This window comes from Podarcis filfolensis (assembly GCF_964270895.1).
Source record: "Podarcis filfolensis genome assembly, chromosome: 9".
In the NCBI taxonomy this organism is placed as follows: Eukaryota; Metazoa; Chordata; class Lepidosauria; order Squamata; family Lacertidae; genus Podarcis; species Podarcis filfolensis.
This window is the reverse complement of record NC_139610.1, coordinates 8,994,689-9,020,864: the sequence shown is the minus strand read 5'-3', so window position 1 is coordinate 9,020,864 and position 26,176 is coordinate 8,994,689. Positions and strand designations below refer to the sequence as shown.

At 43.8% G+C, this 26,176-nt stretch overlaps 1 protein-coding gene across 5 annotated transcripts in view; it reads left to right on the top strand.

Moving 5' to 3' along the window:
• KCNIP4 (potassium voltage-gated channel interacting protein 4) overlaps positions 1-26,176 on the top strand; it is a 420,252-nt gene that overhangs the window by 92,359 nt on the left and 301,717 nt on the right. Inside the window, exon 1 of one of the 5 annotated variants that reach the window (XM_083630794.1) lies at positions 22,937-23,374. The exons of the other annotated variants lie outside the window; for them this stretch is intronic. Within the exon in view, the coding sequence (XP_083486920.1) occupies positions 23,287-23,374 (88 nt within the window). The 5' untranslated portion in view covers positions 22,937-23,286. Of the gene's footprint in view, positions 1-22,936; positions 23,375-26,176 lie in introns of those variants that run through there. 5 annotated transcript variants of the gene reach the window in all.

The following is a 26,176-nucleotide window of genomic DNA, read 5'->3' as shown; positions in this document are numbered from 1 at the left end:
TGAAACATGTTCTATTCCATCTACCTTTTCTTACCTTGTGCGGGGCCAATGCTCTGCAGGGCTGAATTTTGTGGGATAAATCAACCTCATATAACCAACGTGCTCAACTCTAATTAATGCACAAACAGGTTAAGACCATAGAGGAAGCTGTCCTGCTAGGCATAGCTAGGTCACATTCCCTCACCTTGGGCAGAAGGGTTACCAAGTCCTTTGCTATTTTTCCTTTTCTACTATGTGAACCAACCAGTAAGGATGTCTAAGCTGAATACTCCCAAGCTTAGACCATGTGGCTTTAGCAAGCCATCTTTGTATTTCTATGCAAATAATTTAGAAACATTTATTGAAACTAATTTGCACTGCCTATCTTTTCTTGCTGCTGTGTGATTGCCTGGGATTCGGACTCGGAGACTGAACCTGAGGAATCCCAGCCTGCACAGGATTCCCCGCCTCCAGAACCAGCTGAGCTGGGGCTGGGGCTTGAGCCTGAAGGGTCCTCACCTGTGCTGGATCCTCAGGTGCAGGCACCAACTTGAGTCTGCTCTGGCTCCTGAGGTGATGGAGGACCCATTGCCTGCAGGTGCTCCACTCTCAGCCCCGTCAGGGGAAGGTGAGGTGGCCTCTGGGCCCGGTAACCCTCTAGCCTCTCCTGAGCTACAGAAGCTCAGGGCAGAGAGGCGGAGGGAACTAAGTTCCCGCAGGAGGAGTGCTCGCCTCCAGGCCAGGAGAGGCGAGTCACCTGTGGACCGGGGCTGCCCTATGCCTTGGGGCAGATAAAAGCCAGCCAGCCCAGTCCCAGGTTGCGGGAGCAACATTGTTGGTAACCTATTCCTGCCGGCACCCTGTCCTGCTCTTCTGCCAGAGTTCCTGACCTCACCCAACTCCTTGCCTTGGATCCTGCTTCAGCTTTGACAGACAGCCTCCATACCGCACCCTCGACCTCGGACTGGACTCGGACCTCGCCGCATGGTTAACCCTCGGGACCAGCACATGCTGTTTGGAAAAGCACATGAATTTGACCTTTGAAGAGTTTGTGACTAAACCATGTTTAACTTACTAAACGCATGGTCTCTTTCTATGCTATGGGAAGTGGGAAACATTGGAAAAAACTTAAAGGGGATATTCTAAAGTCCTATTCTAAAAGCCTATATTCCCATACTTTTCTTTGCTGCAAATTTTGTGATTTTAAATCCCTGATGGGGCTGTTTCCTCATAGAGTACTTGCTCCAAACCTGGATCTAGGCATCCAGGAAATTCTCCTTTATTCTTTACCCAAATTACCAAAAACTGACAAAGTTTGCCTTGAAACACTGTTTTACAGTGCTGATCTGTAAAGCCACGTCAGTTCCCTCAAAAGCAAACTATGGTGTGCTGCATGAAGAAGGCCAACTTTTGTCAGTCCTGAATTTACTGTCACTCAGTTTCATTGAATTTTAACCTCTAGGAATAAGAGAGTGGGAGAAGAAGGTCTGTTTGCTTTCTTCATAAATTGCAGGGAAAGTGCTCTAAGCACATGGTCATCTGCGTTGCCCTTTTCTGCACTTTCACCAGCTTTAGAGTATCCTTTCCGTGACTGGGTTATATAAAGTATTCCAAATGTGGTAGTGTCACCTCTAACAACTGGCACAGAATTTCCTTTTGCCCAGCTGCCATGCATTGTGTGTTATCTACTGTAAGCCCAATATTGTTTCCCTGGTTAATCACTGCCAGTTCAAACCCCAAGAGTGTATATATGAGCTTAAAGATAAAAGTAAAAGTACCCCTGACCATTAGGTCCAGTTGTGGACGACTCTGGGGTTGCAGCGCTCATCTTGCTCTATAGGCCGAAGGAGCCGGCATTTGTCCACAGACAGCTTCCGGGTCATGTGGCCAGCATGACTAAGCCACTTCTGGTGAACCAGAGCAGCGCACGGAAACGCCGTTTACCTTCCCACTGGAGTGGTACCTATTTATCTACTTGCACTTGACGTGCTTTCAAACTGCTAGGTGGGCAGGAGCTGGGACCGAACAACAGGAGCTCACACCGTCGCAGGGATTCGAACCGCCGACCTTCTGATTGGCAAGCCTTAGGCTCTGTGGTTTAGACCACAGCTTAGGGTATATTTATTTGCCCCTGTCAGCACCACTTTACATTTGCTTGGTTTGAAACTCATTTGCCACTTGGTTGCCCACCCACTTGTTTTCAGAGACATCCTTTCTGAGTCCTTCATGGTCTGCTTGCATTTTCACAGTCCTAAATAATTTGGCATAATCCTCAAACTTCACTGCTCACCCTGAACTTCATATCATTTGGGGGAGAAGTTATGTAGTAACTGTTTTTTAACCAGTTAACTCCAGCTAAATATTCTGCCATCTCCTCTCCAAATTCAAAACTACAACTGCTGCTTCTCCACCACCACCTTCCCCTGCAGACAAATTGCCCATTTAGATAATTGCGTGTTCAGACCCAGAAACTCCCCCCCTAAATAAATTCACACTTGACTCAAATTTTGGTTTTCGTTTTTGGCAGAATTTAGGCCACAACTTTATTGATTATAGAAAGTGACTGGTTGCATAGGCTCTGGTTCAACTAGCTCCCTGCCATGCAGGTAGCGCTGATCCAGGGTTCCAGCATAGGTCAGCCAAGGGTGAACACCTGGATAAACGGAAAGCTGGGAACAGGCTATCTCCGCCACCCAAATGTCCCCCTGGACTCAGGCACAGGCACAACCCTCTCACATGGGTAGACCAAACCATCGAGTCCCTGGATTCCTTTAACGGAATACCCTTCACATAGGGATGGCGAGAGAGTTCTCCCATCCCTATCACCTGAACCAGAGCCTATCCACAACCTTACAATTTGCTACGCGGCAGGAGAAACCCAAATGGCACCAGCCAATCAGCCAAGTGGGGAAAATTCCTGCCATGCCCCTGTCCCAACGACAAATGACAGACGATGGCATAGCAAGGTCAAGCGCAAAGCCCTAAATATAGGGAGAGGTGGGCGGGTGTTCCAATGCACACACCGAAAGAGGAAGCTCTGGGTCACGTGCAAGAGTATAATAGGTCCCTCGAACCGTTTGGACTGCGTCCCATTGGCCAGATTGCACCCAGCTATGAGGGACCTACTAATTGGGTGTTGTGGCTGGCCAATTGTACCCACCCACAACACAGGGTGTCAGTTTTCCAGGTCTCACCGCAATACGTGCCCTCTTTAAGGGAGGACCCAATATACCCACTGCCATTAAAGGGACATGAAGCCTCTTTTGTCAAATTGCCCACACCCATCAGTCAAAGACCATTGCAATTCACAGTAGTCAGAGGCCAAATGTGAAACCCCTGGTTTTCATACAAAGAATCGCTGCCTGAGTGTCCCCCTCTCCTCCAAAACTGAACATTGCTGAGGGTCTTCTTCATCCATCCTTTGCTATGTCCACTTCACTCTGCAGTTAGGCTATCCTACACTGCCTTCTAAAGCGGCAGGTGTCAGTAAGCTGACCATAAATGTTTCCTCTCTTTTTTGGAAACACTCCCAGCCAATTGATCTGATTGTACCTATTATAGAAGACGTAGGTGCAATGGAGAGACATTCACATATATCTAGATAGCCAATTAGGGAAGGATGTTTGATGGAAGGAAAGCATGTACCGTTTTGGACTTAGAAAACTGAGAAAGGCTCATTTGCTGCAGCTTGGATCTGTTGGTTCATTGACTGCATAGCAGAAAGAGAGTATGTTGTTCACATTAAAGATATAAAAAGAAATTATTATTATTATTTATCATTTATACCCCGCCCATCTGGCTGGGTTTCCCCAGCCACTCTGGGTGACTTCCAACAAAATAGTAAGAACACGATAAAACATCAAGCATTAAAAACTTCTCTGTTGTACACCATGTTTATGAAATATAGCTGTTTAAGATTAAACCGATTACATTACAGTGGTACCTCGGGTTACATACGCTTCAGGTTACATACGCTTCAGGTTACAGACTCTGCTAACCCAGAAATAGTACCTTGGGTTAAGAACTTTGCTTCAGGATGAGAACAGAAATCGTGCTCTGGCGGCATGGCGGCAGCGGGAGGCCCCATTAGCTAAAGTGGTGCTTCAGGTTAAGAATGGTTTCAGGTTAAGAATGGACCTCCAGAACAAATTAAGTACTTAACCCAAGGTACCACTCTATTATTAAATTTTATCTTGCCTACCGTGTAAGGAAATCAGGTGTGTGGTTCTTCCCCCTCACGTTTTATCATCACAAGAACCATGTGAAGCAGTTAGGTTGGGAGACAGTGATTGGCCCATTGGTCACCTAAAGAGTTTCATGACTGAATAAGGATTTGAAGCTGGGACTCTCCTAGCCTCATACTTTAACTGCTACACCATGCTGTCTCTTTGAAATGACTGTCAGTGCACTACATTGCCATTGAAACTACATTTTGGTATGAGCTTTTTTCTTCTTATTTAACAGATTTTACTCCCCAAAATGGGGGAAAACACATTTCAGATTTAGATCTGAATATTGGTTTTCCCCATCAGAAATAGCTGGACATGTACAAAACCAAGTTGCAAATGTGATCTAGTGAGGCCCAAAAACTGCTTTTCACATGAACCAGCCTAGTGGTGTATTTGCTCTTTGCAAGTGGAAAGTAATATTTTTTAGAGCATATTCTTTCGTCAAGGGAGAGAGGCATGCCAGACTTTGGTTGTTATCCTGAGATGGTATTAAATCAGCTGGAAAGTGGACTGCAAGAACCAGCGGAGATCATCCTTGACTTCTAGCAGACTTTATATCCCTTGTTACTCATGAAATGGACAAGAAAATAGCAGTACTGAAATGCTGAGGAAAATAAATATCAACATTGCCCTTGATGGGGGTTAGAATTCCACATTACTGGAGCCAGGAGTTGAGAAAATTCCACAGCGTTGAAGAAGCACATATTTAAATACTAGCCATTAAGGTATTGATTAAGACCTGAATATGATGCTGTTTAGGGACGCGGGTTAAACCACAGAGCCTAGGGCTTTCTAATCGGAAGGTCGGTGGTTCGAATCTCCGCGACGGGGTGAGCTCCCATTGCTCGGTCCCTGCTCCTGCCAACCTAGCAGTTTGAAAGCACGTCAAAGTGCAAGTAGATAAATAGGTACCACTCCAGCGGGAAGGTAAACGGCGTTTCCGTGCGCTGCTCTGGTTTTGTCAGAAGCGGCTTAGTCATGCTAGCCACATGACCCCGAAAAACTGTCTGCGGACAAACGTTGGCTCCCTCAGCCAGTAAAGCGAGATGAGCGCCGCAACCCCAGAGTCGTTCGTGACTGAAATTAATGGTTAGGGGTCCCTTTACCTTTATTATGCTGTTTAAGCTGCTGTTCCCAACCCCAATTAGTGCACAAAACAATTGGGAGGGAGAGAGAAAAGGAGTGAGGTAATTCACCGAAGAAGCAAATGATGAATTGCATATAGGGCTGAGCCATCACAGACCTATCTCCACAGATACAACTTTAATAGTCTCTGATGTAACCTCACATATAATAATAATAATAATAATAATAATAATAATAATAATAATAATAAAATATTAATGAGTAGCCTTCTCTTGTGAAAAACAATTTTAACATCTGGCAGTCCTCTTCGAGATTCCATTAATTTCTTGTTAGGCTGTAGCATTAACTCACAACACTGGCAATTTCCTGGAGCTCACGCATGAAAGCTGATCATTTGATGGTGGCTGCATCAAGCGGTGACTCACCTGCACGAATGAGCTGTCAGAGACCAAACACCACAGACAAGAACTCTGAAATGTCTTGATGTCACCTCAGTGGGGAAACAAGTCATGTGTTTGTCAGAGAATCTTAAAAGCGTTCAGTGATCAACACCTGAGAATCTTCAAGTGCGGTGATGCACCTGCATATGTTAATGCAATGCACTGCTTGCAATGACTGCTCCCCACATTAAATTGGGGGCACCCTTTGTGTGGTCGCGCGCAACCCCTGGGACCCTGTGTGGCACCATTAGCGCAGGCTTGGCTTCGCCTTCCCCAGGTGGGATACCTGGAGGTGTCCGCCTACCTCAGCCAGTTGCCCAATCCCACTTGGGGAGGCGTTGCCAAGGTGATCAGGCCAGGTAAGGGGAGGGACTACCTGCCCACACAATAGGGGGAGGATCTTACCTGGGAATCGTCAGTTGGCTCCAGAGCTTCCCCCACCCTACCCACCACCCATCCTCACATGCACTCTGGATAACCCTGATGTTCCCCAGATCCCTGGCTGGGGACTGGGAAGGATAAACGCCCAATGCCTGAGCCAAGGTCTACCCACATCTGAAACATAATAAAGTTGTGGTCAATTTTAATCCCATAGCAAGTTGTCTTGAGTTGTTATTCCACATGGGGCTGCCTGGGGTTTGGGGGACTCCGCCTGTCCACACAATGTTTCACCTGTGCTTGACCCGGAAGCTGCTAGTTGCAGCTACTGCTGCTAGGGCAGAATGCTGCAGCATAGCTGCTGACAGGAGTGAGACCCTGTAATCCCATAACATGGTAGTACCACTTCGGGTTAAGAACTTTACCTCAGGATGAGAACAGAAATCGCGCGGTGGCAGCAGGAGGCCCCATTAGCTAAAGTGGTACCTCAGGTTAAGAACGGTTTCAGGTTAAGAACGGACCTCCGGAACGAATTAAGTCCGTAACCAGAGGTACCACTGTCTGTGTGTATAATTTATTTTCCATTTAATATTATACATTCACATCATCTTTATCCACTATTCCACCCTGGCTCTTAGAGCCTGTCGACTTCCTTCCCTCCCTCCTCATGGCTTTCAAAATTAACCTTTATATCATTGCAATTTATACGTTATCCGATTCTAATTACACTCATTGCAGAATATCTCTTAAATTTAAATAAATATAGAAAGATAGAAAATTTCTCATTACAAGTCTTCAGACAACCCTGCTAGCAATGTTAATTGCTTACAATGATCTTTCAGGTATCATCTAAATTTACTCCAGTCCTTTTGGAATACTTGATTGTGCTGGTTTTGGATTTTTCCTGTCAGCTTTGCCAGTCCTGCAAAGTCCATCATCTTCCTCTGCCGCTCTTCTTTCGTTGGTGCTTCTTGTTGTTTCCATTTTTGGGCTAAAAGGATTCTTGCCACAGTTGTTGCATACATAAACAGTCTTTTATCTTCCTTTGGTATCTCTTCACCCACTATACCCAATAGAAAGGCTTCTGGTTTTTTAACAAAAGTATTTTTAAACATTTTCTTAAACTCATGCAAGATCGCCTTCCCTCATAGAAGCCCACTCTACCACTCCAATCTGTGGAACTGTCACTGTAATAGAGGCTACATAATACTCTTTCCACATTTGTACGGAATCGATCTTTTAGTGTGGTAACACCCACACTTTACAACTGCATTTTCACTGTATCCTTTTTGAGCGCACGCTAAGAACATTTCATCCAGACATGTAGAATGTTGACATGCGTCTTAATCTGGTTTTTAGTTTATTACTGATTTTAATTAGTTTCTAATGTTTAAAATTGTTGTTTTTAACTTTTTTAACTGGGAGTTTCATTGTTTTACTCTTTTTTAAAAAAACTGATTTGAGGGGGTGGGGGTGTTTTTAAGCGATCGAGTGGTATGTAAGTTTTATGAAACTAATAAATGAATAAGGTGCCAATCAGAAGGTCGGTGGTTCGAATCCCCGCGACGGGGTGAGCTCCTATTGCTTGGTCCCTGCTCCTGCCAACCTAGCAGTTCGAAAGCACGTCAAAGTGCAAGTAGATAAATAGGTACCGCTCCGGTGGGAAGGTAAATGGTGTTTCTGTGCACTGCTCTGGTTCGCCAGAAGCGGCTTAGTCATGCTGGCCACATGACCTGGAAGCTGTACTCCCCAGGCCAGTAAAGCGAGATGAGCGCCGCAACCCCAGAGTCGGCCACGACTGGACCTAATGGTCAGGGGTCCCATTACCTTAAACTTCACATTGCTATGGTTGACAAAATAACAGGATGCCTTGCTCTGTCAGGCCCACGTGCAAAAGCAACATGACCCGGAAGCTGTACGCCAACTCCCTCGGCCAATAAAGCGAGATGAGCGCCACAACCCCAGAGTCATCTGCAACTGGACCTAACTGTCAGGGGTCCCTTTACCTTTACCTTTAAGGTGCATTGCTGTGGGACAACATCTTTTGGCAAATGTTCCTCACATCACCAGGCCTCCCACCATTGGGCACCATCACAATGTATTAAGAGCCCCTCAGTCACATGCTATTTCTTCATTAGTTGACTCAGCGGCAGACTCTCTCACACTGGAGGGGCAGTAGAGCTTGTTGCCACCATCAAGGTCAAAGTAGCCAAGTGACATCAAGGTCTGGTGGATTTGTCTTCTGCAAGGCAACATTTTTCTGGGTTTGTTGCCTGTGCGTATAGTTGTTTTAGTACGGAGAGCAGTCTTGAGATGCCACATTTTGTGGATGAGTTGCCATCTTTTATGGGGGGTCACAGTTCAGCTTAAAGAGAAAAGGAAACAATCTGATTCAGAAGCCATTAGCTTTGCCCTAAAAAGGAAACCATAAACGGGACTGTTCTGAAACAAGGGTAATTTTCTTAAGTCGGCTGTAATGCTTTGAAATAGCCCTTTTAAAAATCTTGCCTGTGATATTATCTATTTTTGCTCTTTAAAAAAACTGATCTTTTGACACTGCAGATTGCAGCTATTTTCCCCACTCATTATCTTTAATGTCTGCTTTGACACACACAATGTAGGGCACAGAGGAAACAAACTCACAACCTAATCCTTTGCATGCTTACTCAGAAGCAGATCCCACTGTGCTTAATGAGTATTTGTAGCCTAAAAATGTGCAGTCAAAACGATTGTCTAGACTAGACATTTGGCCAGATAAGAATTTGCTCCCCTGAAGTAACTTGCTACCCCCACAAACCTTTCTTCTTAAATCGGCTGCTCTAGACCACTTTTTTTTCCAAAAGTGTAGGAGGATCTGTGCCCTGATAACACTAACACTGAGAGTGATGGACTGCAGACCTTTGCATTACTGAATGATACAGACAAACAGGACAGTAGCTAGCAATTGCGTCCACTTAACCTTTGAATGAGGGACGCGGGTGGCGCTGTGGGTAAAACCTCAGTGCCTAGGACTTGCCGATCGAAAGGTCGGCAGTTCGAATCCCCACGGCGGGGTGCGCTCCCGTTGTTCGGTCCCAGCGCCTGCCAACCTAGCAGTTCGAAAGCACCCCCGGGTGCAAGTAGATAAATAGGGACCGCTTACTGGCGGGAAGGTAAACGGCGTTTCCGTGCGCTGCGCTGGCTTGCCAGATGCAGCTTTGTCACGCTGGCCACGTGACCTGGAAGTGTCTCCAGACAGCACTGGCCCCCGGCCTCTTAAGTGAGATAGGTGCACAACCCTAGAGTCGGACACGACTGGCCCGTATGGGCAGGGGTACCTTTACCTTTAACCTTTGAATGATGATGATGATGATGATACACACATAGCAAGAAAATCCTCCAGCAGGCCTCTGGCTTGGAGCCTGTCATACTTACACACACACACACAAACAAACACACACCACTCCTGGTGTTTGTCTGGCACTTATTACACACAACCCATATTTATTTAACTCTCTTTGGCATGCATGCACCAGAACTATAATAGAGGTTGATGATACAAAGTGCTAGATTGTGACTGTGGCGTTTGCCCTCCTAGGTGTGTGACATCATACTGGGTCATAAGGAAAGGGTTAACTAAGTGTAAAATGATTCACGTCACCTTGCCAACAAAGGTCCGTATAGTTAAAGCCATGGTTTTCCCAGTAGTGATGTATGGAAGTGAGAGCTGGACCATAAAGAAGGCTGATCGCCAAAGAATGGATGCTTTTGAATTATGGTGCTGGAGGAGACTCTTGAGAGTCCCATGGACTGCAAGAAGATCAAACCTCTCCATTCTGAAGGAAATCAGCCCTGAGTGCTCACTGGAAGGACAGATCCTCAAGCTGAGGCTCCAATACTTTGGCCACCTCATGAGAAGAGAAGGCTCCCTGGAAAAGACCCTGATGTTGGGAAAGATTGAGGGCACAAGGAGAAGGGCACAACGGAGGACGAGATGGTTGGACAGTGTTCTCAAAGCTACCAGCATGAGTTTGACCAAACTGCGGGAGGCAGTGGAAGACAGGAGGGCCTGGCGTGTTCTGGTCCATGGGGTCACGAAGAGTCGGACACGACTAAATGACTAAACAACAACAACAACAAAATGATTAACCAATAGGAACCCAAGGGGAGGAGTTAGAGTGAGAGTGAGAGTTGTTAAGAAGTCTGTCTGGAGTTAGAGAAGGGAAGGAGAGAGGATAAGTCTGTGGGTTGGGCTAGTTTGATGTGAGAGAGTGAGAGAATCTGTTAAGAGGAGTCAGTTAAACAGTTGGGATATCAGTTAGAAGGTATTAGGAAGGTATAGGCCGGTAAAGAAACTAAGGTTAAGAAACTGACAAGAAAAATTATCTGAAACCATAAACTTGTTAATGCTTATAAAATAAACTTGTTTATTTGGTTTAATGTTAACAACTGCCTGGACTCAGTGTGTACCCAAAACGGGTTGGTGGCAGTGGGGAAGCCATCACAGTGGTGGCACAGGGATCAATAGACCATCAAATGTCCGGGAACCCTGTGTGATCGCCACAGATTCTGCCATAGTATCGGTGAACAACATGCAACTGTGACTGGGGAACAAGAGTGCCACCTCAAACTCAAGAACAGAATAATTATTTCAATAATAATTACTGTTCCTAGTCAGTACTTCCTTTAAGTGTCATGTGGTGCAGGTTATTTTGGTGTACTTTTGAGGGGTATTAAAAAAAATTCCTATTATACTTGCAAATACTTCAACAGATTGCTGATTGCAATGAAGAAATAATTGAACTAGAGTGGAAGAAATCAAAAGCGTCTTAATTCATGAAAGCTTTAAAGAGATTAAGAGTGTAATTCTCTGCTGGTACAAAATCTGACTCTAGTGGAGTTCTCTGGTGCAAGGAACTTGAACTTTTGGTGAAACTGTGCTGTTCTCCTTTCCCTCCATATCCCATCCTGCCCTCAGCTAAGTGGGAGGCAGTTCCGAAAACGTGTAGAAACTGCAAACATGAATAAAAGTAATAATATTCTTTTTCACTCCATTTTTAACTTACTTTGGGACTTTCTTACTGAATGCTTAGAGCTCGATTTCCATTAGTCCAATAATCTTACAATAATAAGATAGGTCAGTAATATAATATGGAGTTAGAATCATAGAATCATAGAGTTGGAAGAGACCACAAGGGCCATCGAGTCCAACCCCCTGCCAAGCAGGAAACACCATCAGAGCACTCCTGACATATGGTTGTCAAGCCTCTGCTTAAAGACCTCCAAAGAAGGAGACTCCACCACGCTCCTTGGCAGCAAATTCCACTGTCGAACAGCTCTTACTGTCAGGAAGTTCTTCCTAATGTTTAGGTGGAATCTTCTTTCTTGTAGTTTGGATCCATTGCTCCGTGTCCGCTTCTCTGGAGCAGCAGAAAACAACCTTTCTCCCTCCTCTATGTAACATCCTTTTATATATTTGAACATGGCTATCATATCACCCCTTAACCTCCTCTTCTCCAGGCTAAACATGCCCAGCTCCCTTAGCCGTTCCTCATAAGGCATCGTTTCCAGGCCTTTGACCATTTTGATTGCCCTCCTCTGGACACGTTCCAGTTTGTCAGTGTCCTTCTTGAATTGTGGTGCCCAGAACTGGACCTAGTACTCCAGGTGAGGTCTGACCAGAGCAGAATACAGTGGCACTATTACTTCCCTTGATCTAGATGCTATACTCCTATTGATGCAGCCCAGAATTGCATTGGCTTTTTTAGCTGCCGTGTCACACTGTTGGCTCATGTCAAGTTTGTGGTCAGCCAAGTTTGTGTCAAGTTTGTGGTCAACCAAGACAAGTTATTGCAGATGAGAGGCTATAGGTGAGAGAATAGCGTAAGTCTAGTTGGTGAGATTATGGTTCAGGTTAAATTTGAAATGACATTTGAAATTATTCCAACTTCCTAGCTGCCAAATCACACAACTTTAAAACAGATCTGAATAGCGAGAAAGGGAAAGAAATGAAAAAGTGCAACACAGCTACCAATCACAAAAGTAATGCATCAGTTCTAGACTAGTGAGCTGGAAAAGCAGCTGGAGTCGTTCTGTAGATGGTGAATTTCCTTCTGCTGTACATAAACGGCTTGTTAAGTAGTAGCCATATTTCCTAGGTCTGGCCTCAGTGGTCAGGTACGAACACATCTGTGATCATTAAAATGTAATAAAATGCAGTTATCTACCATATGCCAGTATCATCAGAAATATATGCAGTTCTGTCCTTAATTTTTCCTTTTAGTGGCTAGTGATGTTCTAGGGCAGCTCAACAATTTTGGGGTCTCAACAACTTTCAGGGTGTCCTGGTTTTTACTTTTTGAAATATGGCAACCCTACGATATTCATAACCTTGCTTTGTGTTTTAGAACAGCAGAGGAAATATATTCTTACAAAGTGATGTAAGCTATTCTTAGTTAATCGTGTATCTCATTTGGTTGAAGTTTTCTTGATTCACAGTTTTCTCTTGAAAGAGAAGGTGATTTGACCATTCCTGAAAAAGCCAGCATGGACACAAGGGTTGGCGACAACTACAGCCTGGTTGCAAATCCTCTCTTTTAGGGTGATTGAAATGGTTTGCACAACTACTCTCGGATGCAACAAATTATCCAGACCTGTCTATGGGACTGAATCAGCCTTGGTCACCCTGATGGATGACCTTGATCAGGAGGAGGGCAGGGCAGTGTGACCTGGGCAAATCCACTAACACACATTTGAAACACATGGGATCCCCCAAAGAATAATGGGAACTGTAGTTTCCTCCTCACATACATAAAATCCCCATCAAACTACAGCTCCTGAGATTTAGGGCTGGGGGAAGTCATGCTCTTTAAATATATGGTATAAATGTGCCCTTACTCAGACTCTTAGCAGCTTTGATGTCATTGACCATGATAACCTGATCAGGCTCTGAGATGGGCACTGTTTTACAGTGGTGTCAGTCCTATTTCCAGGATTGGTTTCAGAGAATAGCATTGGATGATTAGCCACCAGTCCTCTACCAGTTGCACTGTGGGGTCTCCCAGGGTACTCTCTTGTCCCCAATGCTATTTAACACCTGTATGAAGCTGTTGATAGTGGTCATTAGGAGATCTGGAGTGAGGTGTCATTAGTATGTTGATGATGCCCAGTTCTGTTTCTCTGTAGCATCTGAATGATGAGAGATACGCAAACCCACACTCGGTGGTTGGCTAGACGAGGCCCAACAAGCTGACTGAATCCCTTCATGATGGAGGCACTATGGGTGAGCAGTTCACGTGTCTGGATAATTGATCAGTTGCCTGCTTTAGATGAGATCATGCTCCCCCAATGTGAAGATCTGTGTAGCAGTCGGTATCTATACTGGATGCAAAATGGGTTTTAGATACGCAATTGTAGATATGTGAAACGTTACATATATTTTACGGTACAGTGGTACCTCTAGTTATGAACTTAATTCGCTCTGGAGGTCCATTCTTAACCTGAAACTGTTCTTAACCTGAGGTACCACTTTAGCTAATGAGGCCTTCCGCTGCTGCCGTGCCGCCGGCATGCGATTTCTCTTCTTATCCTGGGGCAAAGTTCTTAACCCGAGGTACTACTTCTGGATTAGTGGAGTCTGTAACCCAAAGTGTTTGTAACCCAAGGTGTTTATAACCCAGGTACCACTGTATTGTGCAGTTGGTTTGAGGTGCTTCCTAGGAAGTGATTAATAAATGAAATAATAATAATGAATGATGCCCTTCTTAACATACTTCATACTTACCATCCTTTGCAGTGCTATGAGCCCACTCCTATCATTGTGCCTTTGAGTACGACATATTGTTGCAATGTTGCATGCCACCCCAATCTCTGAGTGGTGCTAGACTCCAGGGGTACCAGGCGCATAGCATGGGATCGTGTTTCCTTTTGGAACTGAGACACAGTGGAAACCCCGGTGTCTTTATTATAGATGGTTTATTTACACATATTTGCAACCTGAGCCTACAATAGAGGGACTCACAGCATCAACACCCCAAAAGGGTTTTGTTTCTTCCATTGCTACAGCCTTGGATTCCAACAGACATCCAGCATTGTGCTCTGCCTCTCTGGCTTCTCAGCCTGCGTCTTTCTAGGTCACATTACAAACACTTTCAACTCTAAACTCTGGCTTTTGTCCTGAGCCAGTGTGGTGTAGTGGTGAAGAGCGGTGGACTCGTAATCTGGTGAACCGGGTTCGATTCCCCACTCCTCCACGTCCAGCTGCTGGGTCACCTTGGGCTAGTCACACTTCTCTGAAGTCTCTCAACCTCACTCACCTCACAGAGTGTTTGTTGTGGGGGAGGAAGGGAAAGGAGATTGTTAGCCGCTTTGAGACTCCTTTGGGTAGTGATAAAGCGGGATATCAAATCCAAACACTCTCTCTCTCTCTCTCTCTCTCTCTCTCTCTCTCTCTTCTCACTATGCGCGAGTCTCAGTATCACCCATTTGCTGTCTCGCACTGAGCTGCCTCTTCTTTTTGCTTTCTTAATGGCTCATCAACTTTCCTTTGTTCTCATTAATGGCCCATCACCCAGGCAATTACCTGAACATAATGAGCTTGCCTGGCTTGATTAGCTTTTAACACTTGCTGGGTCCAGGGACTAGGTGTCATGCAGCCAGCTTAATACCCAAAGCCTTGATTAAATTCTAACACTTACTGAATCCAGGAATTTATACTGGTCTGGCACCCACAAACTCAAAGCACTATATGTAAGGGACTGGCAGGGCTCTGAAGAGTGTGTGTTGGAGGCAAGGGGCCTGGAGAGTGACCCAGGAGAGGGGGCCAGTGATCTATGGGGTTTGGAGCCATCTGCAAGTCAGGAGCGAGTGAAGTAGGAGGAAGGGGCAAGGCAGTCTGAGATGGGAGGAAGTATGCAGGATGTAGCAGAGATGGGGATGGGCCAGTAGACTTCCCACCACCCTGCTGTCTCCTAGAACCAGGAGGGGCTGGAAGAGGGAAGAGAAGCAATGACTTCTGTATAGGAGGAACCTCACATTGCGTGTGTACCCCTTGTCAGATGAGGATACATAGGCTGAGGGGCATGGTCCACCTGTTGCTGTAGCTGTTCAATATGGCAGAAATCTGGGGACAGCTGCCTAGAGGATAGCTGCCTCTCTCTGTGTGTATCTGGAGCACTGTGAGAACAGCTCTGAGTGTTTCTTTGTCAAAAAAAGACTTAACTATCAAGCATGTGTCTTCCTTGGCTGGGGGCCCAGGACACTATGGTTGTACAACAAATAATGCAATAGCTAATGTGTGTTCTTGAGGATCCAAGAGCTGGGTCACATATGCTTGCACAAAAGTGAACTACTCTTTCATTGATTACTGATGGAAATGCAAATCAGTTGCATCACTTCCTGTTCACAAAGTTTTATTGAGGTTAAGAAGTACAAATCCTGTATTGGTTTTCTCTCTTATCTTCTCAGGAACCCCTCCTTTTCCTCTTTAATAATGCAGCACTAACAGTATATCTCTGATATACAAGGTCTCTCATCCATAATTTAAAGACACTCAATATTGATAAACCAAATGTCTAGGCTGCCTAGACTAGGCAAATGATGAAGGAGGTGGGGGAAATCTCTTTTTGCTTCACTATGATGGACATAGGATTAACTTCAAGAATACTGGAAATAAACAGACTGTTTCTACCTCTAGTTGCAACAGACGCCTAAAAGGTGGCTGACAGAGAGAGCTAAAACTTAATCTTGGGGGGGGGATTCTGATCATGGCTTTTTTTAAGTGCAGTCACTGTTTTTTATAATTTCTGCAGCATTTTCACCTTGTAAGGTGTGTTACAATCTGAATTCCATTCCAAACTCATAATATTCCAGACTATTATGTTTGTATATATTTCAGTAGCATCTTCAACATACATTGCACTTTCCAATTTCACAGATGGAAAAAACCACTTTCATTTTATAGCTATTTCATAGATGGTTTTATTTCTTTGTATAATTATGTTGTTACCCGCCCTGGGAGAATTCAGGATTTCCAGCTGCAACCAAAACACGCTGCTCACTGTCCACACTGCTGATCCTATCATCTTCCTCATATTCTAATCCATGATGGCACTGATCTATCCTCACATTGCACAGAGTGAATATTTCCTCTTTACACAGATGCCGAACGAGGAAGAATCATGTTACACAATTAATGTTGCAATCATTTCAGTATAGTCAGCTATTTACAGGTCTTGAATCATGTTACATATTTAGGCTGCATACACACATAACCTTTGAAATGCACAGTGGTCATTTTTTCACAGTGGTTTTGTACGTAGCCTTCACACAATAACGTTGTCTAAAGCAGCAGCTGCTGTGTTGTCTGCACACAAAGGTGGGCTTGTTTTCATACTAGTGCCCAATTGTGTTGTTGCCGCCTTCTCAGTTAGTGTTTCCACATACCTCCCCCCACCCCAGTCTTCTGAAAGAGAGGGGCTAGAAACTGGTGTCTTGATATATAGAGGATATATCAGTGTGCAGAGGCAGATAAGTTTCTGTAATGCTTCTTATTCTGCCTAGAGGTGGCAACCATTTTGCGAGTGACCAACTGATGTGTGATCTCCAGCATGGTCAGAATGGGGGCAGTGAATAATGGGATGTGGCGGGCTTATGTGTGCTCTGCCAATCTGCGCAGGAGCCAGGAACAGACCCCCGGCGCAAAGTTAAACATGGTGAGGGGGAGTGGCACAGCCCATTCTTGACACAAGATGCATTATAACCCTTCCTACAGAATGAGGAACAAGCGTCTTCACCCCCATCGTTCAGCCTGGACACTGAGGTCCAGCTCCGAGGGCCTTCTGGCGGTCCCTCACTGCGAGAAGTGAGGTTATAGGGAACCAGGCCAAGGGCCTTCTCAGTAGTGGCGCCCGCCCTGTGGAACACCCTCCCATCAGATGTCAAGGAAATAAGCAACTATCTGACTTTTAGAAGACATCTGAAAGCAGTCCTGTTTAGGGAAGTTTTTGGTGTTTGATGTTTTATCGTGTTTTTAATATTCTGTTGTGAGCCACCCAGAGTGGCTGGGGAAACCCAGCCAGATGGGCGGGATATAAATAACAAATTATTATTATTATTGACAAATAGTGTGGGACAGGAATAATGATATGAGGATGACGTCCTGTGTGCTGGACCCCCCAACAGGTGCCTGCATCCTACAGTTGAATGCACATTATCACACGATGTGTACATGCCTTTAGTGTTTCGGTCATTTTAGGATAGTCAGCTATTTGCAATCCTAAAACTATTGTCAGCAGAACAACTAAATGACTTTCTTCCTTCCTTTTAAGACAACCTGGTGCGTACTGCAGTGGAGAGAGGATCAGTCTGGCAGCCTTTGGCTTTCAGCAAGCTGCTGTTCTTTAAGGGTGCAAATCAACAAATCAACAATTGGAACAGACCAGATGAAACCCATAGATTTAAGTTACATCCATAGATTTCAGTGGGTCTAACAGTGGCAAGTCTTTATCTGCCAAATGGGTGTGTGTGTGTGTGGTAATACTACTGGCCTACCCTCAGGGTCTTTGTAAAGGATTACTAGGATAAATGTGTGAGGGGACATGTAAATGGTGAACATAAAGTCTACATTTTTATATTTTAATACTTCAGTCTAAGTCTCACCAGGCACTGGTCCAGCTGTTGCAGCCTCTCAGCTTTGCGCACAGTGAATATTGGTATAATTGTCTGTGCTGTCAGCTTTTATTGTTAGCTGGCTCTGAGAGCTCTGGTACACATGATGCGTTAAGAGACTCTGGGCACTTTGGCTTCTGCAGTGAGAATTTAACAATGCATGCCCAGTACTGAAGTGTACAACATGAAAACTGCATTATGGCCCTTTTTGCCATGCAGCTGTTACAGGCTGCTCTGGTTTATTCCCGCAACATAATTCTCGAGCTTTCTGCTATGGAAGGTCAGAGCCTGGAGTTACTTGTGTTGATGTCATATCTTCCCTATGTTCTTGTGAATATTTAATCAGCCCAGTTAGGATGGCATGGAGGTCTTTACAGCAGCTATCTGCAGTATAATCTTCCTTAGGCTGCAGGGTGAAAATGAAACCTTGGACTGAACTCAAGGACACGGGAATAGGAAAAAAAGAGAATTTCACTTTTTCAGCTAATGGTACTATATGAGCAAGCGACAGAGAATTTGGTGTTCAGGATTATTCCTAAAAAAAACAAAAACCCTTTCCTTTTAGTATAATAATATGCTTCCAGCACAACATTTCACATCATTTCTATATAGTGTTTTTTGTGTAGGCCTCAGGGCTTGAATTTGAATTTGTACATTGCTTAAAACTACAACTGTTGCTGCCAGATGCTGTGTGCTGAAATGGAATCGTGTGCTTTTGCTAGGCAGCCAAGCTGCCCAAAAGACAATTATGAAGCAGTACAGTCGTACCTCGGGATGAATACGCTTCAGCTTAAATATTTTCGGGTTGTGCTCCACGGCGACCCGGAAGTAATGGAGTGAGTTACTTCCGAGTTTCGCTGCTCGCACATGCGCAGATGCTCAAAATGATGTCACGCGCATGCACGGAAGCAGCGAAACGCAACCCGCGCACGCGTAGTCACGTCTTACGTTCGCTTCAGGATGCGAACAGGGCTCCAGAACGGATCACGTTCACATCCAGAGGTACCACTGTATCTTAAATAGTACCGTAGTTGCAAACTACATATTCTAACACAACAGGCTGTGATAGTCTGACATACAGATGAACAGAACAGGGACTAGTAGACTTACTTTCAAGGGTAGTTAGTAAAGGAGGGGTACTGTTCCACTCCACATTCTTTTACTACGTATTAATACACACTCTACTGATGCTAGGGGCTTTGGCTAGAAGGAGGCAGAGTCCTTGTGGAAGCACCGTTTGTGTGAATCAGCACCACCATGCCTGCTGAAAATCCATAAGAAGTGTGCATGCGCATGAAAGCTTATACCCAGAACAAACTTAGTTGGTCTCAAAGGTGCTGCTGGACAATTTTTTAATTTATTTCGACTGCGTCAGACCAACACGGCTACCTACCTGAATCCAACATTTCCATGATCACAGCAATCCTCTTTCTAGGTGAAACCCACAGGTGCTTAATAGGAAGCAATTTATAAACAAAAGAAAGAAATTAGTAGAAAGTACTTAACTGGCTGGATCATACCCATGTTATCTGAGAACAAAAATTATTCGTCACATATATAACCAGTCATTTTTCATACCCATAAAACTGAACATTACACTCAGGGCCAGATTTAGGTTTGATGAGGCCCTAAGCTGCTGAAGGTAATGGGGCCCTTTATATGTCCAGCTGTCAACAACAAATTGTCGCTGGTTTTTTGTGTTGAATATATGCTATATGGTAGTTTATGGACCTAATAGGTATCTAAAGCCATTTGCACATGTTGCCATGCAGCCAGTCCATGCAGAATGTAGGCACCCTATATATAGAAATGAGCAAACCTGTGATATTTTAGGGAGCAGGCTAGCAGGCGGGGCCCATTACTTACATCATAGGAGCCTATACAACACAATACACGGTTGCTGTATGTAGGTTTTATTTTATTTGTTTTTTATCTTATATTTTAGAAATGTACGTTTTTTTCCTTTAATTTTTTGGGGGCTCCCAAGAGAGTGGGGCCCTAAGCTGTAGCTTGTTTAGCTTATACGTAAAGCTGGCACAGATTACACTGCTTGGATAAATTGATTTCGTGAGCGCTTTGTACATTATCTAAATAAATAAAATAAAATAAAAAATAATAAAATAAAATAAAATGAGGCTAGTGGATGATTATGTGCAAGTCACGATCATTTCCACCTCCACCTCCCCCTCCCAGCCTCACATGAGGTTAACTGCATGCTTCATTTCTTTGTGTATCTCTGTCTGCACTTAAATTGATTTTTCTGCCTTGTGTCATAATTCATTGCAAATCTATATCTAACTTTCACCGACTCATCTTGCCTTCATATTCTGCTCCCTTACTGAAGGCTTGTCGCTGTTTATTCCCTTTATTTATTGCCTTTCATTTAACAAAGTTCAGTTACTTTTATCTGCTGTCTCTGATTCAACAATTGCTGAAACTTGTTATATCAAATCTTGTTCTCCAGGGTATTTATAACATTATCCAATCGAGCATTCCTGGGCATCCTATATCCCTTCTTCTAAATAATGAATGAGGATATTAAAAGAGCTAATTTAGCCCTTGTCCATCAACTGAACTGCCATTTATCAATTACTCCCCCCTCCCCTTTGAAGGAATCTTTGCAATTTTTAGCACACATGATGGTTCTGTGTGAATCAGACTGCAGCAGCAAGACAGGACGATGTTCTTAGGAGGCATCTTAGGTTTTTCCTTTAGGTTCTTTCTTTTTTTAGTAAAAGGAAGGAAGTCCAGGCAAGAAGGGTGGTTGGAAGAACTAAAGATGCCTGAGCCATCAAGACAATGAGACTCGATATCCCTGCTGGGTCCCGAGGAGCCTTTGCAAAAACAGAATAATTCCCAAAGGGTGAAAGGTCCTGGAAGACCCTGACATATTTTCAAACAAGAAATTTAAAGACAAATGGTATTAGCATACCATTTGTCTTTACATTTCTTGTTTGAAAACCCTCATCCATTGTTTCCTGAGACAAACAGATGCCAACCTATTGGTATGCCATTCTAAAAAAAAAATCTTATGATTCCATTGGTTGAAACATCTAAAGAGTAGATGGCATGCAAGCTTAATGTGACAGTAAAGCATTTAAAGAGGAGTATTACGCGGGTGGTGCTGTGGGTTAAACCACTGAGCCTTGGGCTTGCCGATTGAAAGGTTGGCGGTTCAAATCCCCGCAATGGGGTGAGCTCCCGTTGCTCAGTCCCTGCTCCTGCCAACCTAGCAGTTCGTAAGCACATCAAAGTTCAAGTAGATAAATAGGTACCGCTCCGGCGGGAAGGTAAACGCCATTTCCGTGCGCTGTTCTGGTTCACCAGAAGCAGCTTAGTCATGCTGGCCACAAGACCCAGAAGTTGTACGCTGGCTCCCTCAGCCAATAAAGCGAGATGAGCACCGCAACCCCTGAGTCGTCTGCGACTGGACCTGACTGTCAGGGATCCCTTTACCTTTACCTATTACACTTATTATTCTTATTCTTATTTTCATTTCTATACTGCTTTATATTTTTAGGGGGGGGGATTCAAAGCAGTTTACAACCTACATTAAAACATCAATTAAAACTTTCCAAAATACAACATTGCAGAAGAAAACCAAATATAAAGCATACATTCAAAGCAACATTATTAACAGGAAACCAAAATATCATCTTACAGATTTCAAAATAAGACATTACAAAGGGAGATCATGTATAGAATGCTAGTTATAAACTCAGTTTGGTTACGTCTGTTTTTAAAGGTTTTATTGTGTTTATTCAGGGGGCCATGAAGCTGGGAAGTCATTCTCTGCCCATTTAATGCTTATTGCATACTGGCCATCTGATTTCAAGTGAATGGTGCTATAAAAACATTGTTTAAATAAAAGGAAAGGAAAGGAAAGAAGAAAGAAAGCACTCACATATGCCATGAAAATTCAGTATTGTTTTAGTGCAAATTTCTCCTCCTAATCACATTCCTGTATGCCATTCTGACAAATGCACACATTTTTGCAAGTGTCTTCCCTCAACAGAATACATTTATGCATGTGCTTTTCACTAATATATTCATTTCAATGCACATTCTTCCCCAATATATGCAATTTTGTAAATCGTGATTGGTTGGAGAACATCACAACAAAATTCAGATTACTGCGAATTCTGAAGGACACCAGAGTTTCAGTTCATCTCTTCCCTCAGAAAGTGAGAAGGTTCCCCTTTAGATGTTAACTGAACTTTCTGAAGTTCTCCTTCTTCCATAGATGACTCTGCTACTATCTGTTCCCCTAAATCCCTCCTAGGACGTACATGTGATGCATGTCTTTGGTTTTCTAGGCTCAACTCAACAGAATGTCTCTCTTCTGGGACAGCCTTTGACAAGCCTTTAGTCCTTATTCCTGACTGAAGTGCAGCCTAAATTGGTCTGATTGTAATTGCACGTATTTATCCCCTGTCAAAACTTGCCTGCTTGTCTCCTCCCTTCCCTCTATTTCCTCTTCTCCACCCTCTAATTTAGATAACAAGTTAGGGACTTTAGGGAGGGTTTTATTTTTCTCTAGAGCACTAACTACATTAATAGAACAATGCTTTAAAACGACGTTGTTATTAAGACTTGCAAATGGTCTGCCACCCTCTTTTCAACGAAGGTATTAAGCATTAGAAGTACTTTCCTGGAATGTGTACGTTTAATTATTTGATGTCCCAGGTTGCTGTGGCCCGGTACGCTGAAGGAAATTTGCTAAAACTTTAGACTCCTTTGGGGCAGGCTGTGGAGTTTGGATTTTTCACGGTATTTTCAGTAAGCTGCAGTAAGCCTGGCTGTTTATATCTGCCCCGCTGCTGCCACAACAGAACGATTGCCTTCGCCTTGATCGTTTTTTATTTCCGACAGGTGAGCTTTTGGTGTGGAAGGTTGTATATTGTCTTACTGTGGCTGGGTAGATAACCCAACCATGAACTGCATACTTTAATGTTTTTTTCCTCTTGTGCATAGCAATCATTGCAAAGCTACACACACACATCCCACTGGCAAGATTGCTCCTTGCCGCTCCTTGCAAAACCACAATTCAAACTGGGTGCCCTGCTATCTCTTTCCTACCTGCTTACATGCTGATTCATTGATGAGGACAAATTTCTATGTGTAGAGTTGAGGCTGCAGGCCCCGCCTCTGACTGAATGGTCGGTGAGGTTGCAGCAGTATCTGCTAGGGAGACAGCGGAGGAAAGTGTACCTTTGCTCTCCTATATCTACTACAAGTGATCCTCACGCCAGACAGCTTACGTACGGGGGTTACAGGAGGACCCGTGTGTGACTGCCCTGTTCAGCATCCCCCTGTCAGTTCAGTCTTTTCCTTGCATGCTTTTTCTTTTCCTCCTCTAGTCCTTTGAAGGATTCTCCCTTTTCAAACAAATCCAAAGGAGTTTGTCTGGCTTTAGCGAGGCAGCTTGTGAGCAGGCGAGCTGGGACAGAAGTTCTCTGTCAGAAACTATTCACTTTCATTAGCAAAAGTGTTCTGGCTCTCCTCAGAGGACTACCTCCCTGCATAAAATGAGTGGATGTCGAAAACGGTGTAAACGTGAAATACTGAAATTCGCCCAGTATCTTCTCAGGCTAATTACAGGGTCTCTCCATACAGGTAACAACCATTATTTTCTTTATCATGAAAATGTTCAGAGTGGTAACACTGTAACTGTCTTCTTCCACAATGCTTTTTGCTCTGTTTTGTGGCGATCTTTATTTAGTAAAATGAACGGGGAGGAGGGGAGGGATTTTAACGGATGCATTTTTGGTTGTTTAATGTAAACTATGCAGGAGCAGTACATTTGGTTAAATTGCACTGAAGTCTGCAATTGCATCCAAATCGGAACGGTGCTGTTAAACATACATATGTGTTTGCATATTTGTTTGGAGCAGAGTGCATTAAGAAATGTGGAGCATTGTGCTCTCCTGTGGGGTTTGGCATATGAAGGCAGATTTCAATGTATGAACGATGTTCACGTTATCTCAGTTGGCAAGCAGAGAGCCGCTCTTGAAATATAAATCAACTGCTGGATGTTAGCATGACATTAAAATTCTATCAGCAAGAGCTTTGGAAAGACTGCTTTTCAGGGTGTTTAAAATCTGTGAAATTTCTGCAATCTCTCTCTTGACAGTCAAGCCCTTGAAACTGAAATCTTGAAAGGGGTAGGGGTGTCTGTTTCTGTGTGTGCACACACTTGTGTTTGTTGATTAATCTCTGCTTTAAGGTGGGTGAAATAACAGCATGAGACCAAGTTGGAACATTTTGTTATTTAAAAAGAATTCCTTTGCAGAAGTGCGGCCAGCTGTCTCTCTTTGGAAAATACTTTTCCTATTCTGAGGTGCATGTGATAAAGTATTTTTACACCCTTGTCAGGTGACAATGGTAAATAGCCCACCTTGTATGCTCCAGGTGACATTTATTTATGTTTTGATTCCGTGTTAAAAATATCAGTTTGAGGTGTGTTCCATGTGTGTGTGCAGTTTGAGGGCTGTGGGTGTGTGTATGCTATTAATAATTATAATTACATATTCATATGCATGGATTAAGGACACCGCCATGTGTCAAGTTGTAACGAGTTTGCACTTTGCTGTGTTAGAAAATCTTGCTCCTTGGAAACTCACAGAAATTGAAGGGTTCAAATCAAATTCAAAGAGGCATTTTTACTGTCAGAATAAAATACATTATATTGACACTTATATCTGCGTAGAATAAATAGCCATTTCTGGTAAGCGGTTTTTATATCATTCTGGCAGTTTTGACGGTTTTGCAGAATTTAGTATAATGGGGTGCTTCTGCTATGAACATGTGTCCCGAACCTTCACCTCATCACTGTTGGTAGAATTTGTATCCTTTATTTTTAGGTCATGGTGAGCCAAACAAGGATATTAGTTATATACATTCTTTCAGGAATCTCAAATTCATATTCCTTTTATCATATTTCTTTAGGCTGCAGCACAGTGGAATAGTTGTCAGCAAATATTTCAGCTGGGGCTACAACCAGGAACTTTGGGATCTGTGCTTTTTTGCCCTCGTGGTGAGACTCGTCTGAATCGTTCATGGGACAGCAATGGGCTTTCAGACTCCAGGGTGGCTCCCCATGTAGGAAGCCCATTGGTTTCTCTTGATCTAATATGCCATTGCAAGCTTCTGGCTTGCACCTTGCCTAGACAAATGTGAGCTTGGTGTTGTCTAGCTGCCTTTTCCTGTACTCTTATTCCCCTACCATTTTCTCTAAGTCCATGATTTCATGCTTCCTGCTCCTTGTGGTACCAGTTCTTAAGACTCCCTACAGTCAAGCAGTAAGCAGTGGGCAAAATCCAGCCAGAGTTGGAGAAATGTCAAGTTGCTAATCAATCAATTTTTAGAGAGTCGGTGTGATGTAACAGCTAGGGAAGATGTAGCCAAGGAGCTGTTCTCCAGGTGTTAGATTATAACTCCCTTCATCCCTGAGCATTGGCCATGGTGGCTGGGGCTAATGGGTGTTGTAGTCCAACAACTTCTAGAGGATACCACGTTGAATACCGCTGGACTTTTATTGGGTTCAAATCTATAGTGAGCCATGAAACTCCCTGGACCAACCACTCTCTCTTAGAATAAGCTGCATTTCAGGCTGACCAGGAAACCAGGTGTGCTACCCTGAGCTTTTTGGCGGGTGAATTAAAAAGTGAATGGTCCCAGCATTAAAATACTATTCTGCTAGCAAATCATAGAAGAATCATAGAATTGTAGGGTTGGAAAGGACCTTGAGGATCATCTACTCCAACTCCCTGCAATGCTGGAATATGCTGCTGTCCCATGTAAGAGTCAAACCTGCAACCTTGGTATTATCAGTGCTACTCTCTTAGCATCAGAAATGGCAGTTACTCAAATATTTTGTTGAATACTGTGCATGCAGCTCTGTCCTGTGACATGCTAGGCCACTCGTGTAAGATTGTCATATGTCCAAAATTTGGGCATGCCATCTGGTGTCTATTTGGTTGGGGAACACTGGCCTGCAAGCACTCCAGTTGGACAATAGCCTTTACCAAAGGTGTTATGGGCTTTGAAGACACTCAAACTCAGGATGCAAGGGAGAAACGTGCTAAGAGGAAGGCACACTTGGCAAATCCACACCGTGATCAACTCCCACCCAGAAACCAATGTCCCCACTGTGGAAGGACGTGTGGATCCAGAACTGGCCTCTACAGTCACTTACGGACTCATTGTTAAAACCGTGTTTATGTAAGACAATCTTACTTGGCTACGAGTGATCGCCAAAGAAGAAGATGATGATTTGGGTCATTAGCTGACCCACATTCTTACTTTCATTTTTTTAAAAAATGCAGATATGTGGCCTTAGTAGATTGAGATATACAATGTATATTGAACAGGCAGTATTCCGCTTAATTGTTTAGGGAGAAAAAAGGTCAACTCCCA